At 44.2% G+C, this 24,928-nt stretch overlaps 1 protein-coding gene across 3 annotated transcripts in view; it reads left to right on the forward strand.

Moving 5' to 3' along the window:
• The window catches only part of col12a1a (collagen, type XII, alpha 1a), a 394,452-nt gene that overhangs the window by 74,623 nt on the left and 294,901 nt on the right, over positions 1-24,928 (forward strand). For 2 of the 3 annotated variants that reach the window (XM_063055440.1, XM_063055439.1), the window contains exons 13-14: positions 15,773-16,042; positions 23,009-23,275. The exons of the other annotated variant lie outside the window; for it this stretch is intronic. In XM_063055440.1, coding sequence (XP_062911510.1) covers positions 15,773-16,042; positions 23,009-23,275 — 537 coding nt within the window. The remainder of the gene's footprint in view (positions 1-15,772; positions 16,043-23,008; positions 23,276-24,928) is intronic. 3 annotated transcript variants of the gene reach the window in all.

Below are 24,928 nucleotides of genomic sequence, written 5' to 3' on the forward strand. Positions count from 1 at the left end.
TGTGTAAATTTGGCAGGAGCAAAGGATGTTGAGGATGGTGAGGGTGGAGCACCATGGGAAGGGTGTGGGGCAGGTGGCAGAGAAGGAGTGCCAGGGGTAGGGGAGGGCGGTGGTGCGAGTGCAGACACACCCACTAGGCAAGGTCGTTTGGATAGAATAGGTGCTTTTAAGGGACTCTTAGATAGGTACGCAGAGCTTAGAAAAATAGAGGGCTATGCGGTAGGGTGATTCCAGGCAGTTTCTAGAGTAGGTTACATGATCAGCACAACATTGTGGGCTGAAGGGCCTGTAATGTGCTGTAGATTTATATGTTCTATGTTCTATGCCCACTTGTTTATTGATCAATTGGTTTATAGATCATTACAGAATATCTCCCTGGAACTTCCCACTCTCTCCCTTCTCCCTCCACTTTTCCGAGCCATGATTCCCCTCTCCCTGCCTTCTTCCCCTTCTCAGTCCACAATAGAGACCCATATCAGAATCAGGTTTATTGTCTCTCACATACGTTATAAAATATGCTTTTTGTGGCAGCAGTACATTGTAATACAATAAAAATATAAATCCATTTATTTATTGTTTATTCAGATACAGTGCCGAACAAACATTTATGGCCCTTTGAGCTGCACCACCCAGAAACCCCCAACTTAACCCTTCCCGAATCCCGGAGAGTTTACAATGACCAATTCTGGAGAGCGTTTTGGAGATAGTGATCACAATTCTATCTCCTTTACCATAGCATTGGAGAGGGATAGGGACAGACAAGTTAGGAAAGCGTTTAATTGGAGTAAGGGGAAATATGAGGCAATCAGGCAGGAACTTGGAAGCATGAATTGGGAACAGATGTTCTCAGAGAAATGTACGGCAGAAATGTGGCAAATGTTCAGGGGATATTTGCGTGGCGTTCTGCATAGGTATGTTCCAATGAGACAGGGAAAGGATGGTAGGGTATAGGAAACGTGGTGTACAAAGGCTGTTGAAAATCTAGCCAAGAAGAAAAGAAAGGCTTATGAAAGGTTCAAAAAACTAGGTAATGATAGAGATCTAGAAGATTATAAAGCTAGCAGGAAGGAGATTAAGAATGAAATGAAGAGAGCCAGAAGGGGTGGTGAGAAGTCCTTGGCGGACAGGATTAAGGAAAATCCCAAGGCATTCTACAAGTATGTGAAGATCAAGAGGATAAGATGTGAGAGAATAGGACCAATCAAGTGTGATAATGGAAAAGTGTGTATGGAACCAGAGGAGATAGCAGAGGTACTTAATGAATACTTTGCTTCAGTATTCACTACGGAAAAGGATCTTGGCGATTGTAGGGATGACTTACAGCAGACTGAAAAGCTTGAGCATGTAGATATTAAGAAAGAGGGTGTGCTGGAGCTTTTGGAAAGCACCAAGTTGGATAAGTCACCTGGACCGGACAAGATGTACTCCTGGCTACTGTAGGAGGTGAGGAAGGAGATCGCTGTGCTTCTGGCAATGATCTTTGCATCATCAGTGGGGACGGGGGAGGTTCCGGAGGATTGGAGGGTTGCAGATGTTATTCCCTTATTCAAGAAAAGGAGAAGAGATAGCCCACGAAATTATAGACCAGTGAGTCTTACTTCAGTGGTTGGTAAGTTGATAGAAAAGGTCCGGAGAGGCAGGATTTATGAACAATTGGAGAGGCATAATATGGAGAGGAATAGTCAGCATGGCTTTGTGAAAGGCAGGTCGTGCCTTATGAGCCCGACTGAATCTTTTGAGGATGTAACTAAACACATTGATGAAGGTAGAGCAGTAGATGTAGTGTATATGGATTTCAGCAAGGCATTTGATAAGGTACCCCATGCAAGGCTTATTAAGAAAGTAAGGAGTCATGGGATCCAAGGGGACCTTGCTTTGTAGATCCAGAATTGGCTTGCTCATAGAAAGCAAAGAGTGGTTGTAGACAGGTCATATTCTGCATGTAGGTCAGTGACCAACGGTATGCATCAGGGATCTGTTCTGGGACCCCTTTTCTTCGTGATTTTTATAAATGACCTGGATGAGGAAGAGGAGGGATGGGTTAGTAAATTTGCTGATGACACAAAGGTTGGAGGTGTTGTGGATGGTGTGGAGGGCTGTCAGAGGTTACAATGGGACATCAATAGGATGCAAAACTGGGCTGAGAAGTGACAGATGGAGTTCAACCCAGATAAGTGTGAGGTGGTTCATTTTGGTAGGTCAAATATGATGGCAGAATATAGTATTAATGGTAAGACTCTTGGCAGTGTGGAGGATCAGCGGGATCTTGGCGTCCCTGTCCATAGGACACTCAAAGTAGCTGCGCAGGTTGACTGTGTTGTTAAGAAGTCATACAGTGCATTGGTCTTCATTAATTGAGGAATAATTTCAAGAGCCGAGAGGTAATGTTGCAGCTATATAGGACCCTGGTCAGACCCCACTTGGAGTACTGTGCTCAGTTCTGGTCACTTCACGATAGGAAGGACGTGGAAACTATAGAAAGGGTGCAGAGGAGATTTACAAGAATGTTGCCTGGATTGGGAAGCATACCTTATGAGAATAGGCTGAGTGAACTTGGCCTTTTCTCCTTGGAGCAATGGAGGACAAGAGGTGACCTGATAGATCTGTATAAGATAATGAGAAGCATTGATTGTGTGGATAGTCAGAGGGTTTTTCCCAGGGCTGAAATGGCTAACACGAAAGGACACAGTTTTAAGGAGCTTGGAAGTAGGTACAAAGGAGATGTCAGGGGTAAGTTTTTTACTCAGAGTGGTGAGTGCGTGGAATGGGCTGCCGGCAACGGTGGTGGAGGCGGATATGATAGGGTCATTTAAGAGACTTCTGGATAGGTACACAGAGCTCAGAAAAATAGAGGGCAATGGGTAACCCTGGGTAATTTCTAAAGTAAGTACATGTTCGGCACAGCATTGTGGGCCGAAGGGCCTGTTTTGTGCTGTAGTTTTTTTATGTTTCAATCAACCTACAAACTCGTATGTCTTTGGGCTGTAGGAGGAAACCGGAGCACCCGAAGGAAACCCATATGGTCACGGGGAGAACGTATGAACTCCTTACAGACAGCAGTGAGAATTGAAACTAGGTCATGGGTACTGTAAGGCATTGTGCTAACCGATACACCACTGAGCTGCCCCATTTAAATAAACCGTGCAAAAAGAAAGGGTTAGATTGATTTTAGAGTAGGTTAAAAGTTTAGAAACATAGAAACATAGAGAACCTACAGCACAATACAGGCCCTTCAACCTACAAAGTTGAGCTGAACATATCCCTACCTTAGAAATTACTAGGGTTACCCATAGCCCTCTATTTTTCTAAGCTCCATGTACCTATCCAAAAGTCTCTTAAAAGATCCTATTGTATCCGCCTCCACCATCGTTGCCGGCAGCCCATTCCAAGCACTCACCACTCTCTGTGTTAAAAACTTTCCTGACATCTCCTCTGTACCTACTCCCCAGCACCTTAAACCTGTGTCCTCTTGTGGCAGCCATTTCAGCCCTGGGAAAAAGCCTCTGACTATCCACACGATCAATGCCTCTCATCATCTTATACGCCTCTATCAGGTCCCTCTCATCCTCCGTCGCTCCAAGGAGAAAAAGCCGAGTTCACTCAACCTGTTTTCACAAGACGTGCTCCCCAATCCAGGCAACATCCTTGTAAATCTCCTCCGCACCCTTTCTATGGTTTCCACATCCTTCCTGTAGTGAGGCGACCAGAATTGAGCACAGTACTCCAAGTGGGGTCTGACCAGGGTCCTATATGGCTGCAACATTACCTCTTGGCTCTTAAACTCAATCCCACGATTGATGAAGGCCAATATACCGTTTGCCTTCTTAACCACAGAGTCAACCTGCGCAGCTGCTTTGAGCGTCCTATGGACTCGGATCCCAAGATCCCTCTGATCCTCCACACTGCCAAGAGTCTTACCATTAATACTATATTCTGTCATCATATTTGACCTACCAAAATGAACCACTTCACACTTATCTGGGTTGAACTCCATCTGCCAATTCTCAGCCCAGTTTTGCATCCTATCAATGTCCTCTGACAGCCCTCCACACTATCCACAACACCCTCAACCTTTGTGTCATCAGCAAATTTACTAACCCATCCCTCCACTTCCTCATCCAGGTCATTTATAAAAATCATGACGAGTAAGTCCTAGAACAGATCCGTGAGGTACACCACTGGTCACCGACCTCCATGCAGAATATGACCCGTCTACAACCACTCTTTGCCTTCTGTGGGCAAGCCAGTTCTGGATCCACAAAGCAATGTCCCCTTGAATCCCATGCGTTCTGACTTTCTCAACAAGCCTGACATGGGGTACCTTACCAAATGCCTTGCTGAAATCCATATACACTACATCTACTGCTCTTCTTTCATCAATGTGTTTAGTCACATCCTCAAAAAATTCAATCAGGCACAACAAATTCAAGTTTGGCACAACAATTCCTGTGCAGTAATCTTTGATTTATAATTGCTATATACAATATTTCCTCTGTGAGCGTCAAAGGGAATTTTTTTACACTGTGCTGTATAGGATTATAGAGGTCCTCCATTGGTCAAGACCAAGCAATGATGTTGCATCCCAGTTGCCTACGTGATACGGAAGCCAGGGTAGACGATATGGAGAGCAATCTGTTACCCATGTAGCAGGACCCACCCGTCCCCCTCCATGCAACTGATGAACCCAAAGGAACAACAGAGACTGATACTGTTTGGCACCAGCGTCATGGCAGGAATCACCAGTCAGCATTGAACTTTATGTAAGACTCCTTAGGGACTCTGGCTACGTATTTTTTCTTGGTGTTTAGTCCAGAAGCTTTCCCTTTGAGTGGGTATAGTCACAAAGCACTGGGAGGTTTGAAATCAGAGTTTTCCTTCTCCTAGATGAACTGGCAACCACAGTTGACGAGCCCCAACTGATTTTAAGGTGCCAGTAATATGCCTTTGCCCCTTTTTGTGTCAGTAGAAACTGTTCACCCAGGCTTAGTAGTTGAGCCGCACATGAATGCCATGAGCTGGACTTTGTTGCCAGAGGCTATTTGACATGTGTGCTATTGGTGGTATTAAATAGGTAGTGGGAGCTTATTCCCCACTCCCGCCCCTGGCTATAACAATCTTCACTTAGGCTATCGTGGTCTCATGACCATGATTGTTCTTGGCAAATTTATCTACAGAAGTGGTTTGCCATTGCCTTCTTCTGGTGAGCCCCACCATTATCAATACTCTTCAGAGATTGTCTGCCTGCCGTCATTGGTCGCATAACCTGGACTTGTGATATGCACCAGCTGCTTGTATGACCATCCACCACCTGCTCCTGTGCTTCACGTGACCCTGATGCAGGTGCTACACCTTGCCCAAGGGTGACCTGCAGGGTAGTAGAGCGAAGGAGCACCTTACACCTCCTTTGGTAGAGACGTATCTCCACCTCACCGCCCAACCTTAAGGAACCTAACTGATCTAAATCTACCAAGGAATTTCTATACCAGTAACTTCCAAGGAGTATTCACAGAACACATGATTATTACACTGCTCAGATTCCCTTTAGCACAGAGCTGTTTGCTCCTGTCTCAGGCTGCAGATGGCCTGCAGACCACAATGCAGTAACCGTGGGGTCTAACCTCTGTCCCAAATACATTCTTTGCGTATTCTGTTTATCACTCTTTGGGAATGGTGGCTGTTAGGTGGGAGGTGGTTGACACATCTTTAGGGCTGAAAATTTGGCTGTGGAATGTGGCAGAATCTTACAATTTGCCTGCTCCACTCTATTAGCCAATTTCCCCGGGGATCAATAAAGTATGACTATGACTATGACTATGAATATGACTATTATCTTTAGGAGGTCTTTGTTTTGACTGATGATACTGCAATAGTCCAATAAATGGATTTTACAAGTTCTTTTCTCATCTCTCGAGAAGATATTCTGAAGGTTTTGGCTGCTGTTCTAGTTGCTCACAATCCTGATCTCACTTCCTCCTCTCGGCCCCCCCACCATGCCACCTACCCACAGCTGCCATTTCCATCCCTCTGAGGGACAGATGCATGGCTAAGGATTTCCAAATTCTCTTTTCCCTTTGTGCGGGGATGTTGGTGATGAGTTACGTCAGGAAAACAAAAACCCTACAGCCCCAGGGATGGAATGTACTCACTCACACATGGGGGAGTCTAAGGTCAAGACTCCAACAAGTAGCAGCAGTCATGCGACCTGCTTCTCCCCCACCCTGTTCCCCTGTTTCTCTCATCTTCTGCTGGCAGATGTTGGCCCCAGGGAGTACGCTCCATGGGACTCTTCCTTCTTTCTTTTAAACCATGTAGCAGAGCAGATAATTGGAGGGGGAGTAAATTGGATCTCACAGTTCATCCTCCCCCACCATCCTGCTATGTCCCAAGGATATTGGCCATGTAGTGTTAAATTATATTCAGAGGAAGCCTCACTGGTGAACCAGATTCAGAACCAGGTTCATTAATTTACCACATGTATATTGAAACATACAGAGAAATGCGTCATTTACAACACAACCTAAGGCTTGAGGCCTGTTGTTCGGGGTCCCGTCATTGCTGAGCCTGGGGTTCAAGGCCTGGTGTTCAGTGATCAGCGATTCCCGGGTTGGATGCTAAGGTTGGAGGCCCGAAGGACGAATTGGACGTCTGGAAGCTGAGGTCCGTTGGCTGGAGCCGCGAGTCTGCGAATCTCTGTCCGTCTGCCGAGGAAGTCAAAAGCTGTGTGCCGGGGAGTCCTCGTCCAAATTTGAGTCGGCTGGACACCGGAGGCCAAAAAGTGCAGCCTGTCTTGGGGTTAGAGGACTGTGGGAGGATCAGGGATTGTTTTGCTGTTGTTTTGTTGCTTGTAGCATGTGTTGTTCTACTGAACAATTGTGGAGATGCTGTGTTGGCGCTGGAATGTGTACCAATGTTTACGGGCAGCCCCCTGCACATCCTTCGGTTGTGACGGCTGTTAACGTAAATGACGCATTACACTGTATGTTTCAACAGGATAGATAAACGTGAATCTTGAATATTTTATCATAAATCTTGTGCTGGGGTCAGCCAACAAAAATGTCGCCATACATTCTAGAGCCAACGTAGCAGGCCCACAATGTTCACAGAATAACACAAACAACGACAACAACAGCAGCAGCAAAGCAGCAACAGCGAAACAAGCCCCCATTCTTCCCACCAACCCACCTGCCCACACACACTGAGAGTCCTCTAAACCCGGGACAGGTCTACCGGCCTACGGCCTCAAGTGGAATCGCGGGCTTGCAGACTCAGGGCTCCAGCAATCGGGCCTCAAGCTGACCTTCAGACTTCAATCTTTAGTGTCAACCCAGGACTAGCCCATGACAACGAATGAGGACCAAGAACTCCATACCCCAAAAATAGGGGGCTGTCGGATAACCATGTCCCTGAACATTAGGCTTTGAATTCCAGCCTTCTCTGACTTGCATACCTAGGGGTTCACTGGCCCTCATTCCTCCTCTCTTCATGGAACTCTGGTACCAGAAACCACTGATGATCAGACTCTGTACTCAGTTCATATCTAATCCAGTTAGTTGCAGCCCAGGGTTCCTGACCTTTCTGAACAGTTCCATCTATTTTTAGCCGTGGAACAGCACACAAAAAGCTGGTGAAACATTTAAGGGGAACGTGAAGGGGAATTTCTTCACTCAGAAGGTGGTGAGAGTGTGGAATAAGCTGCCAGTGCAAGTAGTGGATATGGGTTTGATTTCAACATTTAATAGAAATTTGGATAAGTACATGGATGAGGCGGGTATGGAGGGCAATGGTCTGGGTGCAGGTCAATTGGACTAGGCAGATTAAGAGTTCAACATGAACTAGATGGGCCAAAGGACCTTTTTCTGTGCTGTAGTGTTCTATGACTCTATGACTCGAAGACTTCGTGGGCCAGGCTGCATCTGTGGAGGAAAACGGATAGTCGATGATTTCATTAAGAAATTTCAGTATTTCTGAAAAAGGGCCTCAGCCTGAAATGTCAACTGTTTATTCCTTTCCATATAGATGCTGAATGACCTGCTAAGTTCCTCCAGCATTTTGTGGGTGTTACCAGCATCTGCAGAATCTCTCGTGTTTCCAGTTTTAGTTTTGATTGTCCTTACAGCAGTGACTAGGATATCAGTTGAAGGTATATCAGCCAGGAATTGAAATGTTGGACCCTCCTGATGTTTTTAGCCTATTTCAGTATTAAAAATTGCATTCCAATCCGTCTCAGTTTGTGGCACAAAAGCAGTTTGTTTTCATAATCCCAATATGCCGGAGGAATTCAGAAGGCCAAGCTGAGGAAGAGGAATAAACAGCCAATATTTCGAGCTGAGCCATTTCATCAGGACTGGAAAGGCAGGGGACAGAAGCAGGAATAAGAAGATAGGGCGAGGGGAAGGAGGACAAGCTAGCCGGTGACAGGTGAGACCAGGTGAGGTGGTTGGGTGGGGTTGGGGGGACATAGTGAGAAGCTGGAATTTTAGAGGCAGAAGAAGAAGGAAATCTTCCCTGCTACCAGTCATGGACAGTCAGAAATTTCCTACTGAGTTCCTGAAATGTGGACTGTTATTTCTTTCCATAGATGCTGCCTGATCAACTGAATTTCCTGCAGCATTTTGTGTGTCTAACTCTGGACTTCCAGCATTTGCATAATCTCTTGTGTTTATGCTAAAGCTATCTTCCCTGGTAGGTTATCAGGGAATAAAATTGCTCCATATTTATTCTGTCAAAGCCATGCATTATTTTGAGAACCTCTGAGAACAATTCCATAAGGTCGTAAGACACAGGAACAGAATTAGATCAATCAGCCCATCGAACTGTTCCACCGTTAACTTAACATCTTTCTCAACCCCATGCTCCTGCCTTCTCCCAATACACTTTCACACCCTTAGTAATCATGAACCTGTCAACCTCTGCTTTTAATATACCCAGTGAATTGTCCTCCATAGCTGTCTGTGGCAATGAATTCCGCAGACTCTCCACCCTGTGGCTACTGAAATTCCTCCTCATCTCTGTTCTAAGGAGACGTCCTTTGTTCTGAGGTTTTGCCCTCTAGTCTCAAACTCCTCCACTATTCGAAACATCCACTCAATCCCGGCCGTTCAATGTTCAATAAGTTTTAATGAGATTCACCCTCATTCTTCTAAACTCCAGTGAGAACAGGCCCAGAGCCATCAAGAGCTCCTCATATGTTAAGCAGTTCATTCCCAGACTCATACCTGTGAATCTCCCCTGGGTCCTCTCCAGTACCAGCACATCTTTTCTTAGATAAGTCTGACCAATGCCTTATAAAGTCTCAGCATCATATCTTACTTTTATATTCCAGTCCTCTCAAAATGATTGCTATCATTGCTTTTACCTTCCTCACATCTGACGCAACCACTAGGGAATCCTGCATGAGGACTCCCAAATCTCTTTGCAACTTCGATTTTCGAATTTTCTACTCGTGAATTTGATTAATTCCATTTGGACTCACTGGGCAATCATTCCCAATCTCCTAACCCAGGACATACAAGCCAAACATCAGCTTCTGCCCATATAGATGAAGATGCTTATCTTTGGTCTGCTAAAGTCCTTGATATCCTTCCAGCTGAGGCAAGTGATTTATATCAGCGCCAAAGAATATTAGCTGAAGAACATCAGAACTGCTTTATTCAATAAACTATTGTTTCCATCTCATAACCGAGGGCCAAAAAATTCTAGAGCACTCGTATTGTGCGGATACTCTGGAGGGAATTGAGGGGAAAGTGGGAAGAATAAGTAAGGGGCTAGACTAGAATTATTGTATACACTCTGTGGCCACGTTATTAGTTATCTGCTGTACCTAATCTAGGCGCCACTGAGTGTACGTTTGTGGTCTTCTGCTGCTGTAGCCCATCCACTTCATGGTTCGACATGTTGTGTGTTCAGGATGCTCTTCTGCACATCACTGTTGTGACACATGGTTATTTAAGTTACTATCACCTTCCTGTCAGCTTGAACCAGTCTGGCCATTCTCCCCTGACCTCTCATTATCAAGGTGTTTTCACCCACAGAACTGCTGATCACTGTTTTTTTTTGTTTTTCACACCGTTCTCTGTAAACTCTGGAGACTGTTGTGTGTGCGAAAATTCCAGGAGCTCAGCAGTTTCTAAGATACTCAAACCACCCCGTTTGGCACCACCGATCATTCCACGGTCAAAGTCACTGAGGTCACACTTCTTCCCCATTCTGCTGTTTGGTCTGAACAACAACTGAAGCTCATGACCATGCCTGCGTGCTCTTATGCATTGAGTTGTTGTCACATGTCTGGCTGATTAGATATTTGTATAAGAAAACAGGTTAATTAACTAATACTATCTGTAATACTATAATACTGCCTAATTTAACTATGCTAAGTTAGCTGTAGCTAATAAAGTGGACACTGGGTATATGTGCATGAGATGGTGAGTATGAGTTAGAATGGCCAAAGGATCTGCTTGTGCGTGGTGCAACTCTGTGACTGTAAGTGGTTGCGTTCGATTTTAGAGCAGAGAGTATAGAACAGTACAGCATAGTACTGGCCATTCTGCACACAATGTTGTGCTGTCTCCTTTACCTACTCTATGATCAATCTTACCCTTCTGTCCTACATGGTCCTCCAGTTTTTCTCACCATTCATGTGCTTATCTGAGAATTTCTGAAAGGTCCCTAATATATTGAAGTATTACAAGACATTGGTGAGTGTTGTGTGCAGTTTTGGCCATCCACCTACAGGACAGATGTAAATACATTTGAAAGAGTGCAGAGAAAATTTACAAGGATGTTGCTGGGTCTGAGTTACAAGGACAGTTTGAAAAGGTTAGACCTTCATTTCTTGGAATGTAGAAGAAGGAGGGGAGTTTTGGTGGAAGTATACAAAATTATGAGGGGTATAAAGAGGGTAAATGAAAGCAGGCTTTTTCCACTGAGGTTGGGTGGGACTACAACCAGAGGTCATGGGTTAAGGGTGAAAGGTGAAAAGTTTAAGGGGAGCAGGAGGGGAAACTTCTTCGCTCTGAGTGTAATGAGAGTGTGAGCGAGCTGCCAGCGCAAGTGGTGCATGCAAGTCAATTTCAATGTTTAAGCGAATTTTAGACAGTAGGGGTATGGAGGACTATGGTCCCGGTGCAAGTCGATGGGAGTAGGTAGTTTAAATGTTTCAGCATTGGCTAGATGGGCCAAAGGGCCTGTTCTGCACTGTACCTTTCTATGACACTATGACTATCTGCGTCTGCCACCATCCCTGACAGAGCATTCTATACATCCACCATTTTGTGTATCTCTGACATCCCCCCTGAGCTTTTATCCAAATACCTTTAACTTATGTCTCTTCATATTAGTATTAGTTTTACTCTGGACTAAGCTAGTTTTTAATCTCTGACAAAAAGCAGTTTTATGGGATTGAATTCCTGGGCTACTGAGATTATATCAGTAACTGAAATACTACTTGGCTGCCTTTTTTTGTCAACTAAATCAAAAATCAGCCAGTAGCCCATTTTCCAGAACATTCCTGGATCATTATTTAAAGAAAAGAATGCCTATCTTTTATCCTGGCTCTGACATAATGTTGGCAAGGACAAAAGGTGCCTTTAAAAATTGACACGGTTTCGAGCAGGGTCAGAACTGATATAAAGCACTGCTCACCAGCTTTACTGGAGTAAACATGATACTGCTGGCATTTAGTGGTACAGTAAAAGATAGCCCAGGGCGACTGTGAGGATTACTCCCCTGGGTGCCCCTCTTCCTTTCATTTATCCTGCGGTCCACAATCCTCTCCTATCAGATTCCTCCTTCTTCAGCCTTTTATCTTTCCTACCTATCACCACCCAGCTTCTTACATCAATCCCCACTCTCCCACCCACCTGGTCTCACCTATCACCTTCCAGCTTGTACACCTTCCCTCCTCCACCACCTTATTCTGGCTTCTGCCCCCTCCCTCTCTAGTCTTGATGAAGGTTCTTGTCCTGAAATGTGGACTGTTCATTCACTTCCACAGATGCTGCCTGACCTGCTGAGTTCCTCCAGCACTGTGTGTGTGTGTGTGTGTGTGTGTGTGTTCCAGCATCTGTTGAAACTCTTGTGCTTATGATTTACCATGAGGCTGCTGTGTTGTGGGATTTCAGTCATAGATTCAGATTCATTTATTTATCATAGGTACATCAAAATGTACAGTGAAATATGGCAACACACATCAAAGTTGCTGGTGAACGCAGCAGGCCAGGCAGCATCTGTAGGAAGAGGTACAGTCGACGTTTCAGGCCGAGACCCTTCGTCAGGACTGATGTCGACTGTACCTCCTCCTAGAGATGCTGCCTGGCTTGCTGCGTCCACCAGCAACTTTGATGTGTGTTGCTTGAATTTCCAGCATCTGCAGAATTCCTCGTGTTTGCGAGTGAAATATGGCATTTGCGTTGATGACCTAAGGATGTGCAGGGGGCAGCCTGCAAGAGTCACCACACATTCCAGCACCAACGGAGCATGTCCCACAATGCACTGCAGAACAACACAAGCAACAGGATGCTGTCTGGATTAGAGAGGACGTCTTATGAGGGCGGGTTGAGTGAGCTCTTTTCTTTAGGAGTGAGGGAAAATGAGAGGTGATTTGAAGATGATAAGAAGCGTTGGTTGAGTGGACAGTGAAACGTTTTCCCGGAGTGGAAGAAGCTAATACAGGAGGGCATAATTAAAATGTGATTGGAGGAAAGTATGGCGGGGTTGTTAGAGATAGGTTTTTCACACAGAGAGCAGTCAGCGTGTGGAACACCCTACCAGTGGTAGTGATAGAGGCAGATACCTGAGGGCATTTAAAGAACTTTAGATAGGCCCATGAATGGCAGAAAAATAGAGGGCTATGTGGGAGGGTAGGTTAGATTGATCCTAGAGTCAGTTAAAATTTGGCCCAACATCATAGGCTTGAAGGGCCTATGTTCTAACAACAGCAGGAAAGAAAGAGCAACGGCAAACCAAGCTGCTTTCCTCCATAACACTGAGTCCTCATAGACATGAAGAGACTATTTACACTAAGTCTCACTTTTCCCGTATTTGTCCTTACCCCTTCTTCCCATTGCCAACGTTTGAGAGGTACTCGGAAGGGTACTTCAGAATCAGAAGTAGGTTTAATCACAGCGGCATATGTCATGAAATTTCATGTCTTTGTGGCAGTGGTACAATGCAAACATAATATTAGAGAAAAAGAACTGTGAATTACAGGAAGTATGTATGTATACTAGAGTTTAAGAGCTGCGGGGTAATGATGCAGCTCTATAAAACTCTTGTTAGGCCACACTTGGAGTACTGTGTCCAGTTCTGGTCTCCTCACTATAGGAAGGATGTGGAAGCATTGGAAAGGGTACAGAGGAGATTTACCAGGATGCTGCCTGGTTTAGAGAGTATGCATTATGATCAGAGATTAAGGGAGCTAGGGCTTTACTCTTTGGAGAGAAGGAGGATGAGAGGAGACATGATAGAGGTGTACAAGATAATAAGAGGAATAGATAGAGTGGATAGCCAGCGCCTCCTCCCCAGAGCACCACTGCTCAATACAAGAGGACATAGCTTTAAGGTGAGGGGTGGGAAGTTCAAGGGAGATATTAGAGGAAGGTTTTTTACTCAGAGAGTGGTTGGTGCGTGGAATGCACTGCCTGAGTCAGTGGTGGAGGCAGATACACTGGTGAAGTTTAAGAGACTACTAGACAGGTATATGGAGGAATTTAAGGTGGGGGGTTATATGGGAGGCAGGGTTTGAGGGTCAGCACAACATTGTGGGCCGAAGGGCCTGTACTGTGCTGTACTGTTCTATGTTCTATAATAGTTAAATCTAAAAATTAGAAATAAAAATGTAGTGAGGTGGTCATGGGTTCATGGTTCTTTCAGAAATCAGATAGCAGATGGAAGAAGCTGTTCCTGAACCGTTGAGTGCATACCTTCAGGGTTCTGTACCTCGTTCCTAACAGTAGTGATGAGAACAAGGCCTGACCTGGGTGGCGGGGATCCTTAATGGTGAGCGCCACCTTTTTGAATGATCGTTCCTGGGAGATGTCCGGGATGCTGGGGAGGCTGGTGCCCATGATGGAGCTGACTGAGTTCACAACTCTCTGCAGCTTATTTCGATCCTGTGCAGTGCACCCCCCCCCACCCCCCATCGTAGCATACCAGAATGCTGGCCATGGTACATCTGTAGAAATTTGTGAGAGTCTTTGGTGAGATACCAAGTCTCCTCAAACTCCTGATGAAATATAGCGGTTGTCGTGCCTTCTTTGTTGCTGCATTGAAATGTTGGGACCTGGTTAGATCCCAAGAGATATTGACAATTCTATAGGAAATAGAGGGAGGAATGACAAGCTGATAATATTTTAGCACTTACAGTTAAAATGGGATCCCTAGGCTTCCAAATCCTACTGATAAGAACATACTGTAGAACAGTACAGCATAGTGTGGGCCTCTTTGCCCCTGATGTTGTACTGACCTATACAAATGTACTCCACAACTGATCTAAACCTTCCCTCATACACAAACCATAATCCTCTAATTTTCATACTTCCATGTACCTATCTAAGAGTCTTTTGTTGTTGTTCCTTCTTGTGCCTTGTGGCGTATCGGGTGATATTTTTGCCATCTCCTTAGCGTTTGTCTGTCTTTTTTCATGAGGCCGGCCCGGGCCCATTTGCCTTGAAGTCTGGTGCTGATGCCACTACACCACTGCCGGTTTAAGGGTTTTTTAAGCATGCCAATTTTTTCAGCCTCTACCATCACTCCCAGCAGGTGTTGGCTGTCCACTCAATTTATGCTGCTTATCACTTTGTACATCTCTGTCGAGTCACCTTTCATCCTCCTTCACTTCAAAGAGAAAAAACCTTGTGCTTGCTCAGCCAATCCCCATGAGACATGCTTTCTCGTCCAGGCAGTGTCCTGGTAAATCTCCTCTGCACCGTCCCTAAAGCTGTCACCTCCTTCCTAGAATGAGATGGTCAGAACTGAACACAATACAAGTGTGGTCCAATTGGGCTTTTGTAGATTTTTCATGAAAGTCAATGTAACGGCAGTAGAAAAAGTTGGTTCAGAGTGAGACTGAATCAAGTGGGTGACACGATGGAGGACAGCTGCTGTCCATCTCACTCAACCTTTCCTAATATGACACGGTTTGGCATGGGCTAGATGGGCTGAAGGGGTTGTTTCCGTGCTCTATGACTCTATAACTTCATGATATAAGATCCCAATAGAAGATTAGGCCATAAGACAAAGGAGCAGAATTACGCTATTTGGAAAATCGATCCTGTTCCGCCATTTCATCGTGGCTGATTTATTTTCCCTCCCAGCCCCATTCTCCTGCCTTTTCCACTAACGTCTGATGTCCTGACTAACCAATATACCCAGTGACTTGACCTCCACGGTTCTCTCTATGGCAATTAATTTGCAGAGTCTGTGCCCTCTGGTCCTAGACCACCGCCCCCCGCCCCCCGCCTCCACTATAGCAAATATACTCTCCGTGTCCACTCTATCTAGGTCTTTTAATATTCGATAGATTTCAGTGAGATCCTCCATCATTCTTTTAAACTCCAGCGAGGACAGGCCCAGAGCTATCAAACGCTCCTTGTATGTTAACCCTATCACTCCCGGGAGCATTCTCATTTATCTCCTCTGGACACTCCAATAACAGTGCATCCTTTCTGCCCAAACTGCTCAAAACATTCCAAGTGCTGTCTGACCAACACCTTATAAAGTTACAAAAGACTGACGAACTGAAAGCCTCCAATTACTCTGTTCTTTCTGTTGCCAGAACGTGGTTCTCCTCGTGACCTTGTGACCAGAAATATCACACCCACCACAATCGATGCTTCGTGGACACCAGCCCCGGGCAATGTGCAGAGTTACCGCATCACCTGGAAGTCGCTCTTTGGTGATGACAGAGGAGAAAAGCTGGTCTATAGCGACACTCCGTATACAACGCTGGACAATCTGCAGCCAGAAACCAAATACCAAATCCTCGTCTATGCCACTTACGCTAGTGGGGAAGGAGACCCACTGGAAGGAGAGCAGATCACTGACGGTAATGTAGTCCCATTAAAAACAGGCACCACACTTTCTATGACATAAAGGCAGTTTTGTTATACTTAGAGGACAAGGCCTGGTTGTGATATCATAAGCAAGTGTTAAGTCTGACTTTGTGTAGTCTCCAGGCTGATGGCATGAACAGTGATTTCTCTTAACTTTTGGTCATTTCTCCCCCTCTCGTTTTTCACTTTTTCCATTCCCCATTCTGGTTACCTTTTTGCCCCTTGTCTTCTCCTCACATGCCCATCACATCCCTTTAGTTCCTTTCCTCCTTCCCATTCTTCCATTGGCTACTCTCCTCTCCTATCAGGTTCCTTTTTCTTCAGCCTTTGACCTCTTCCACCTATCACTTCCCAGCTACTCAGTTCATCCCCTCTCCCCAACTCTCCCATCTTCCCCCTCACCTTATGGCTTTGTTGCAAGGTTTACAGACAATATGAAGATAGGTGGAGCTCCAGGTAGCTTTGAGGAAGTAGAGAGACTACAGAAGGACTTAGACAGATTAATAAAATGGGTAAAGAAGTGGCAGATGGAGAACAGTGTCGTAAAGTGTATGGTCTTGCACTTTGGTAGAAGAAATGAAAGGGTTGACTAATTTCTAAATGGAGAGAAGATACAAAAAAAACCTGAGGGTCAAAGGGACTTGGGAGTCCTTGTGCAGGATTCCCTAAAGTTTAATTTGCAGTTTGCATCTTCAGTGAGGAAGGCAAATGTGATGTTAGCATTCATTTCAAAAAGAATATAATATAAAAGCAAGAATGTAATGCTGAGGCTTTATAGAACACTGATGAGGCCCAACTTGGAATATTGTGAGCAATTCTGAGCCCCTTAGAAAGAATGTGCTGAAACTGGAGAGGGTTCAAAGGAGGTTCACGAAAATGATTCCAGGATTGAATGGCTTGTCATATGAAGAGCATTTGATGAGAATGATCCCGGGAACGAAATGGTTAGTGCATGAGGAACGATGATGGTTCTGGGCCTGTACTCACTGAGATTCAGAAGCAAGAGGGGTCATCTCATTGAAACCTATCTAATATTGAAAGCCCTTGATAGAGTGGATGTGGAGAGGATGTTTCCAATGGTGGGAGAGTCTAAGACCAGAGGATACGGCCTTAGAATAGAGGAGCATCTTTCTAGAATGGAGATGAGGAGGAATTTCTTTAGCCAGAGAGTGGTGAATCTGTGGACTTCGTTGCCACAGGCAGCTGAGGAGGCCAAATCTGTAAGTATATTTAAGACAAATGTTGATAGATTCTTGATTGGTCAGGGCATGAGGGGATACAGGAGGAAGGCAGTAGATTGGAGCTGAGAAGGAAAATGGATTGGCCATGATGAAATGGCAGAGCAGACTCAATGGGGCACACGGCCTAATTCTGCTCCTATGTCTTATGGTCTATGGTCTTATTAGACCATAAGACAAAGGAGCAAAAGTTGGCCATTCGGCCCATTCGAGTCTGCTCCGCCATTTTATCATGAGCTGATCCTTTCTCCCATTTAGTCCCACTCCCCCAGGTCTGATCATTTTACTATTTAAACTTTAATTCTGCTTCTCCTCCCTGTGGAATATTTCTGGCATTACCTGTTTTTATTTACAATTTCCAACAGCTGCAGATTTTTCTAATCCTCCAGCTCTTTTATTTTTATTTAGTGATACAGCGCAGTAACAGGCCAACAAGCCTGTGCCGCCCAACTACACCCATGTGACCAATTAACCTACTAATCTCGTACATCTTTGCAATTTGAGAGCAAACCAGCGCCCACCCGAAGGAAATTCACAGGGAGAACATAAATCTCCTTTCAGACAGTACTGGGAATTGAACCCTGGGTTGCTGGCTCTGAAATAGCTTTACGCTAACCGCTGCATTACTGACCCATTCCTTTATATTATACTATGTCAAGAATAAAATACAGAAAGAAATAAAAATGGCTCATAATGTAGTAAAAGAGAAAAAACTTATAATTATCAACCAGTCACTAAGCCTCATCACTCAAGATACGGCATGGTAACAGGTTCTTCTGGCCCAATGAACCTGCACCACTGAATTACCCCTAGAGGAATTCTATGTGGTCACAGGGAGAACATACAAACTCCTTACAGACAGTGGTGGAACTGAATACAGGTCGCTGGTGCTATAAAGTGTTGTGCTAATTCATTTGACTCCCAATTGGTGCTGGTTAGATAATCCAACCAGCTGATCCTTGTGGATTCTGAGTACTCTGTGCAGCTAGACCAGGACTTCTCAATCTTTTTAATGGTGTGGACCCTTACCATTGATTGAGGGATCGACGGATCCCAGGATGGGAACGTCTGAGTTAGAGATTGGCAGGTACGATGTTATGGGTCTGAGTCATGACTGAAAGAAGGTCATAGTTGGGAGCTTATCAAAAGTTCAGGCAGGTAGGCAGAGGGGATGGGGTGTTTCTAATGGTATAGAAATTAAACCAAGTTCTTAGAAACAGGTGACATAAGATCAGAAGATGTAAAATTCTTGAGGGTAAGGAGACCCTGATGGGAGTTAAATACAGGTCTCCAAACAATAGCCAAAATGTGGGGTACAAATTACAACAGGGGATAGAAAAGGCATGTAAAAAGAGCAATGTTGTGATAATCATGGAGGATTTTAATATGTAGGTAGATTGGGAAAATCAGGTTGGTGCTGGATCCCAAGAGAGTGAATTTGTAATGTTTATGAGATGGCTTTTAGAGCAGCTTGAGGTTGAGCCCACAAGGGGAATTGCAATTCTGGATTGGGTGTTAGATGTGATTAGAGAGCTTAAGGTAAAGGAACTCTTAGGATACAATGATCATAATCTGATAGAATTCACCCTGCAGTTTGAGAAGGGCAAGCTAAAATCAGATGTATCAGTGATACAGTGGAGCAGAGGGAATTACAGAGGCATGAGAGAGGAACTGGCCAAACTGGGTTGGAAGGGGACACTGGCAGGAGTGATGGCAGAACAGTAATAGTTGGTGGTTCGAGGGGAAATACGGAAGGTCCTAGAAAGATACAACATCCCAAAGTTGAAGAAGTATTCTAAAGGAAGAATGATTCAACCGTATTGACAAGGGAAGTCAATGACAGTACAAATGCTAAAGAGAAGGCATATGAGTGCCATTGAGTGGGAAGTTAGAGGATTGGAAAGCTTTCAAAAATCCAACAGAAGGCAACAGAAAAAGCCACAGAGGTAAGATGAAATATGAAAATATGTTAGCCAATAATATAAAAGAGGACTGGAAAATTGAAAATGACACTCCACTCTTTAAGAAGGGAGGGGGCCAGAAGAAATGAAATTATAGGGCAGTTAGCCTGACTTCAGTGGTTGGAAAGATGCTGCAGTCCATTATTAAGGATGAAGTTTTGGAGTGCTTGGAGGGACATGATAAAATAGGCCAAGTCATTATGGTTTTTTGAAAAGGAAATCTTGCCTGCTAAATCTGTTAGAATTGCTAATGGAAATATCAGGCAGATAAGAGCCCGCGGTATTACAGAAAAGATACTAGCATGGACATAAGATTGGTTCACTGGCAGGAGACATTGGTTGCCAGTGACAAGTGGTGTGCAACAGGGGATGGTGTTGGGACGTCTTCTTTTCACGTTGTATGTCAATGATTTGGATGAAGGAATTGATGGCTTTGTGGCCAGGTTTTCGGGTCGATATGAAGATATGTGAGCGCAGGTAGGGTTGAGGAATCAGGGAGGCTGATATAGGACTTAGATTGGGGGAAAGGGCAAAGAAGTGGCAGGTGGAATATAGTGTAGGGAAGTGCATGATCATGCACTTTGGCAGATGGAACAAAGGTGTAGACTTTTACCTAAGTGGGGAGAAAATTTAAAAATCAGAGGTGCAAAGGGTCTTGGGTGTCCTTGTGCAGGATTCTCTGCAGGCAAATGCAATGCTATCATTCATTTTGAGAGGACTAAAAGACAAAAGCAAGGATGTAATGCTGGGGCTTTGTATGGCATTTGTCAGCCTGCACTTGGAATATGTGAGCAGTTTTGAGCCCCTTATCTAAGGAACGAGGTGCTGGCATTGGAGAGGGTCCAGAGGAGGTTCACGGGAGTAATCACAGGAATGAAAGTGTTAACATGAGCGTTTGTTGGCTCTGGGCTCGTACTCAACTGGAGTTTAGAAGAATTTGGGGGGGGGATCTCTTTGCAACCTATTGAATAGAATATTTAAAGGCCTAGATAGAGTGGACGTGGGCTGGATAGTTCCTATAGTGGGGGAGTCTCTGATCAGAGGGCACAGCCTCAGAATTGAGGGACATTATTTAGAAAAGAGATGAGGGAAAAAATGGTGAATCTGTGGAATTCTGAAATGAAATGAAATGAAATATCTTTCTTGTCATTGCATAGCACAATTTGTCATGCACCAATACAGCCAAAATGAGTTTGCAACTCTCATTGCCACACATGGCTGTCCAGTTCAAGTCTTTGCATATATTTAAGGTGATGGTTGGGAGGTGTTTGCTTAATCAGGGTGTCAAAGGTTACAGGGAGAAGGCAGCAGAATGGAGTTGAGAGGGATAATAAGTCAGCCATGATGGTTTGGCAGAGCAGATTTAGTGGGCCGAATTGCCCAAATCTGCTCCTATGTCTTATGGTCTTATTGTCTCATAGAAGTCACGAACAAGGCATAAAGTTGTTTCTTTGTGATTGTTTTATTAAGAGTTGATAGAACAAAGGGCAATTGAAACACAGAGTGATGGGGATCAACTAGCTGATCAAAAGAAAGAAACTAAAAATGGCACCTGGCACAAAAGAGCTATTTTTATACTAACAAGATAAGAAAAATTCCATTCAAATCTGCAGATTAAGAGACAACCAATTAGAAAGTAGTCATTCAAATACTGCTATGACAAGTTAACCATTGAAAAAGCACTTGTTCACCTAGTGCAGAATAGAAAAATTCCCAGAGTTTTCCAGAATTATATTTTGTATAACCACTAGAGGCATAGTAACCTATTATGTGCAGACTCTAGCTACTAGGAATCATAATAAACAGTTACTTGTATACAAGTAATTATGTAAACTACAAGCACATAATTAATTGTTAAACTGGAAATAAAATAATAATTAAATAGCTGAATCTAAAAATTAAACAGTTGGATCCAACAGCAGGTTGTACAGCTGAGTTGCTGCTTTTCCTCTGATTTGCAGAAGTGGGTTGGAACAGCAGTGTGATGGTTAGTGTAATGTGATCGGGGTTCAATTCTCAATGCTGTCTGCAAGGAGTTTGTATGTTCTCCACGTGACCTTGTGGATTACCTCCCACATTCCAAAAATGTAAGGGTTAGGATTAATGAGTTGTGGACATCAGAAATAGAATCAGGATTAATATCACTGACATCTGTCATGACGTTTGTTGTTTTCTGGCTGAATTAGAGTGCAATACATAAAAAATGCTATCAATTACAATTATACTTTATACTTTATTGTCGCCAAACAATTGATACAATCATCACAGCGATATTTGATTCTGCGCTTCCCGCTCCCTGGATTACAAATCGATAGTAAATATTAAAAATTTAAATTATAAATCATAAATAGAAAATAGAAAAATGGGAAGTAAGGTAGTACAAAAAAACCGAGAGGCAGGTCTGGATATTTGGAGGGTACGGTCCAGCTCCGGGTCAGGATCCGTTCAGCAGTCTTATCACAGTTGGAAAGAAGCTGTTCCCAAATCTGGCCATACGAGTCTTCAAGCTCCTGAGCCTTCTCCCGGAGGGTAGAGGGACGAAAAGTGTGTTGGCTGGGTGGGTCGTGTCCTTGATTATCCTGGCAGCACTGCTCCGACAGCGTGCGGTGTAAGGTGAGTCCACGGACGGAAGATTGGTTTGTGTGATGTGCTGCGCTGTGTTCACGATCTTCTGCAGCTTCTTCCGGTCTTGGACAGGACAACTTCCATACCAGGTTGTCATGCACCGTAGAAGAATGCTTTCTATGGTGCATCTATAGAAATTAGTGAGGGTTTTAGGGGATAGGCCAAATTTCTTTAGTTTTTTCAGGAAGTAAAGGTGCTGGTGGGCCTTCTTGGCAGTGGACTCTGCTTGTATTATGTCTATACAGTACTGTATACATATATATAGATAAGGTGCCTAAGACTTTTGCTCAGTACTGTAGTAATTTTATGTATTGCAATGTACTGCTAACACAAAAAAACAAATGTCATGATATACATGAGTGATGATAAACCTGATTCTAATATGGGTCTCTATTGTGCACTTAGAGTTGGAAGGGGGCAGGGAGATGGGGGATCATGGTTGGGAAAAGAGGAAGAGAGAGGAGAGGGAGCAGGAAGCACCAGAAAGACACTCGGCACTGATCAATAAGTCAATTGTTTGGAATCAAATGACCTTGTCTGGTGTCCTGGAGCTGGGGTGTCTCCACCCACACCACCCTTTGCCCCAGCACTCCTTCTCTGTCACCTGTCCAACACCCTTCCCGCAGTGCTCCACCCTCACCATTCCCAACTTCCTTTGCACCCAGCAGATTTACAAACTGCCTCCTTTCTCCACCTTGACAAATACAGTACTGTGCAAAAGTTTTAGGCACCCTAGCTATATATGAATATGTGCCCAAGACTTTTGCACAATACTCTATATGTTCCTTCTTCGTCCATCATCCCTTTTGGGGCATAAGTGCCTACAGCGGCCCAAGAGTTTACACATTACTGTACCTAAAAATTAAACTAAGTAAGTAATGGAAAAAGAGAGCATGAATAGTAAAAAAGTGTTCATGGGTTGGTTCATTGTCTGTTATGTAGCATGCCACGTTGGGTCCGGAAGCATGGTGGCACTTGGGGGCCACATCCTTGAACTGTGTTGGTCGTTGATGCAAATAACACATTTGACTGTGTGTTCGAATGTTTGGGTGTACATTTGACAAGGTAATCTAATCTACTCAAAATTGTCAAGGATGGGGAGGAAAAGTGATTGTTCTCTTCCATTGTTGTGCAGCTACCCCAGAGGGCAAGGCACTGGTGGTAACGGATGAAAGGCTCAACAGTTTTCGAGTGCATTGGAAGCCCGCTCCAGGCAAGGTAGTGAACTACCGTGTCACTTACAGGCCCACAACTGGAGGTCGACAAATTATCACCAAGATTGCAGGCCATCTGACCAGCGCTGTCCTCCGACGGCTCAGTCCCCAGACAACGTACAATGTCTCTGTCATTCCCTTTTACAGGAAAGGTGAAGGCAAAGCAAGACGGGGACAAGGAACTACAGGTGAGGTTATGATACTTGTGAAACATCTGCTGAGATTTCAATATTTTTTATTCTTAATCAAAACATAAGTCTCTTCTGTTTTGCTGTTTCATTGAATTTTAAAGTGTAAAATACGTTGAGTGTATGTTCATGGTCTTCTGCTTCTGTAGCCCATCCACTTCAAATTTTAACGTGTTGTGCATTCTTCTACACACCACTGTTGTAACGTGTGGTTATTTGAGTTATTGTTGCCTCCCAGTCAGCTTGAACAAATCTGGCCATTCCCCTCTACACTCTCTCATTAACAAGGTGTTTTCACCCACTGAACTATCACTCACTGGCTATCTTTTATCTTTCGCACCATTCTCTGTAAACTCGAGAGACTGTTGTGCGTGAAAATCTCGGCAGATTATCAATTTCTGAGATGTCACTCTGTCTAGCACCAATGACCATTACATAGTCAAACTAATTTAGATCACATTTCTTCCACATTTCTGATGTTTGTTCTGAACAGCACTGAACCTCTTGACCATGTCTGCATGCTTTTCTGCATTGCGTTGCTGCCACATGATTGGCTGATTAGGTAGTAGCATTACTGAGCAGGTGTACAGGTGTGCAGTTGTGCTTAATAAAGCAACCAGTGCACTTTATACTACTACTACTACTAATAATAATATAGACATAGAAACATAGAAAACCTACAGCACAATACAGGCCCTTTGGCCCATAATGCCGTGCTGAACATGTCCTTACTTTAGAAATTACCTGGGGTTACCCATAGTCCTCTATTTATCTAAGCTCCATGTACCTGTCCAGGAGTCTCTTAAAAGTCCCTATCGTATCCACCTCCACCACCGTTGCTGGCAGCCCATTCCACACACTCACCACTCTCTGCGTAAAAAAACTTACCCCTGACATCACCCCTGTACCTACTTCCAAGCTTCTTAAACCTGGGCCCTCTTGTGTTAGCCATTTTAGCCATTTCATATCATATCATATAGAGGTGGTGTGATGCACAACAGGTAGAATGGCTGCCCAAAGTTCAAAGTTCAAAAGTTCAACATAAATTTATTATCAAGGTGCACATACAGTTTGATAGCATATACTACCATAGAATATAGAATGTAGAACATTACAGCAGAGTCCATGATGCCATGAAGATCTTTTAACCTTCTCCAATATTAATCTAGCCCTTCCCTCCAACATGACTCTCCATTTTTCCATCATCCTTGTGCCTCTGTAAGAGTCCCTTAAATGTCCCTAATATATCTGCCTCTCCCACTGCCCCTGGCAGGGCATTCCATGCACCCACCACACTCTGGAAAAAAACATATCTCTGATATCCTCACTGTACTTTCCTTCAGTCACCTTAAAATTATGCTCCTTCGTGTCAGCAAATCTTGCCCTGGAGAAATGTCTCCGACTGTCCTCTTTATTGTTCTTATCATCTTGTGCACCTCTTTCAAGTCACCTCTCATCCTCCTGCACTCCAAACAGAAAAGCCCTAGTCACTCAACATCTCCTCATAAGGCATGCTCTCTAATCCAGACAACGTGCTGGTAGATCTCCTTTGCACCATTTCTAAAGCTTCCACAAGCTTTCTGTAATGAGGCACCCAGAACTGAACATAATACTGGATTTGCATACCATTATAAGAACTTAAGACCATAAAAC

Source organism: Mobula hypostoma, chromosome 8, assembly GCF_963921235.1.
Source record: "Mobula hypostoma chromosome 8, sMobHyp1.1, whole genome shotgun sequence".
Taxonomy (NCBI): Eukaryota; Metazoa; Chordata; class Chondrichthyes; order Myliobatiformes; family Myliobatidae; genus Mobula; species Mobula hypostoma.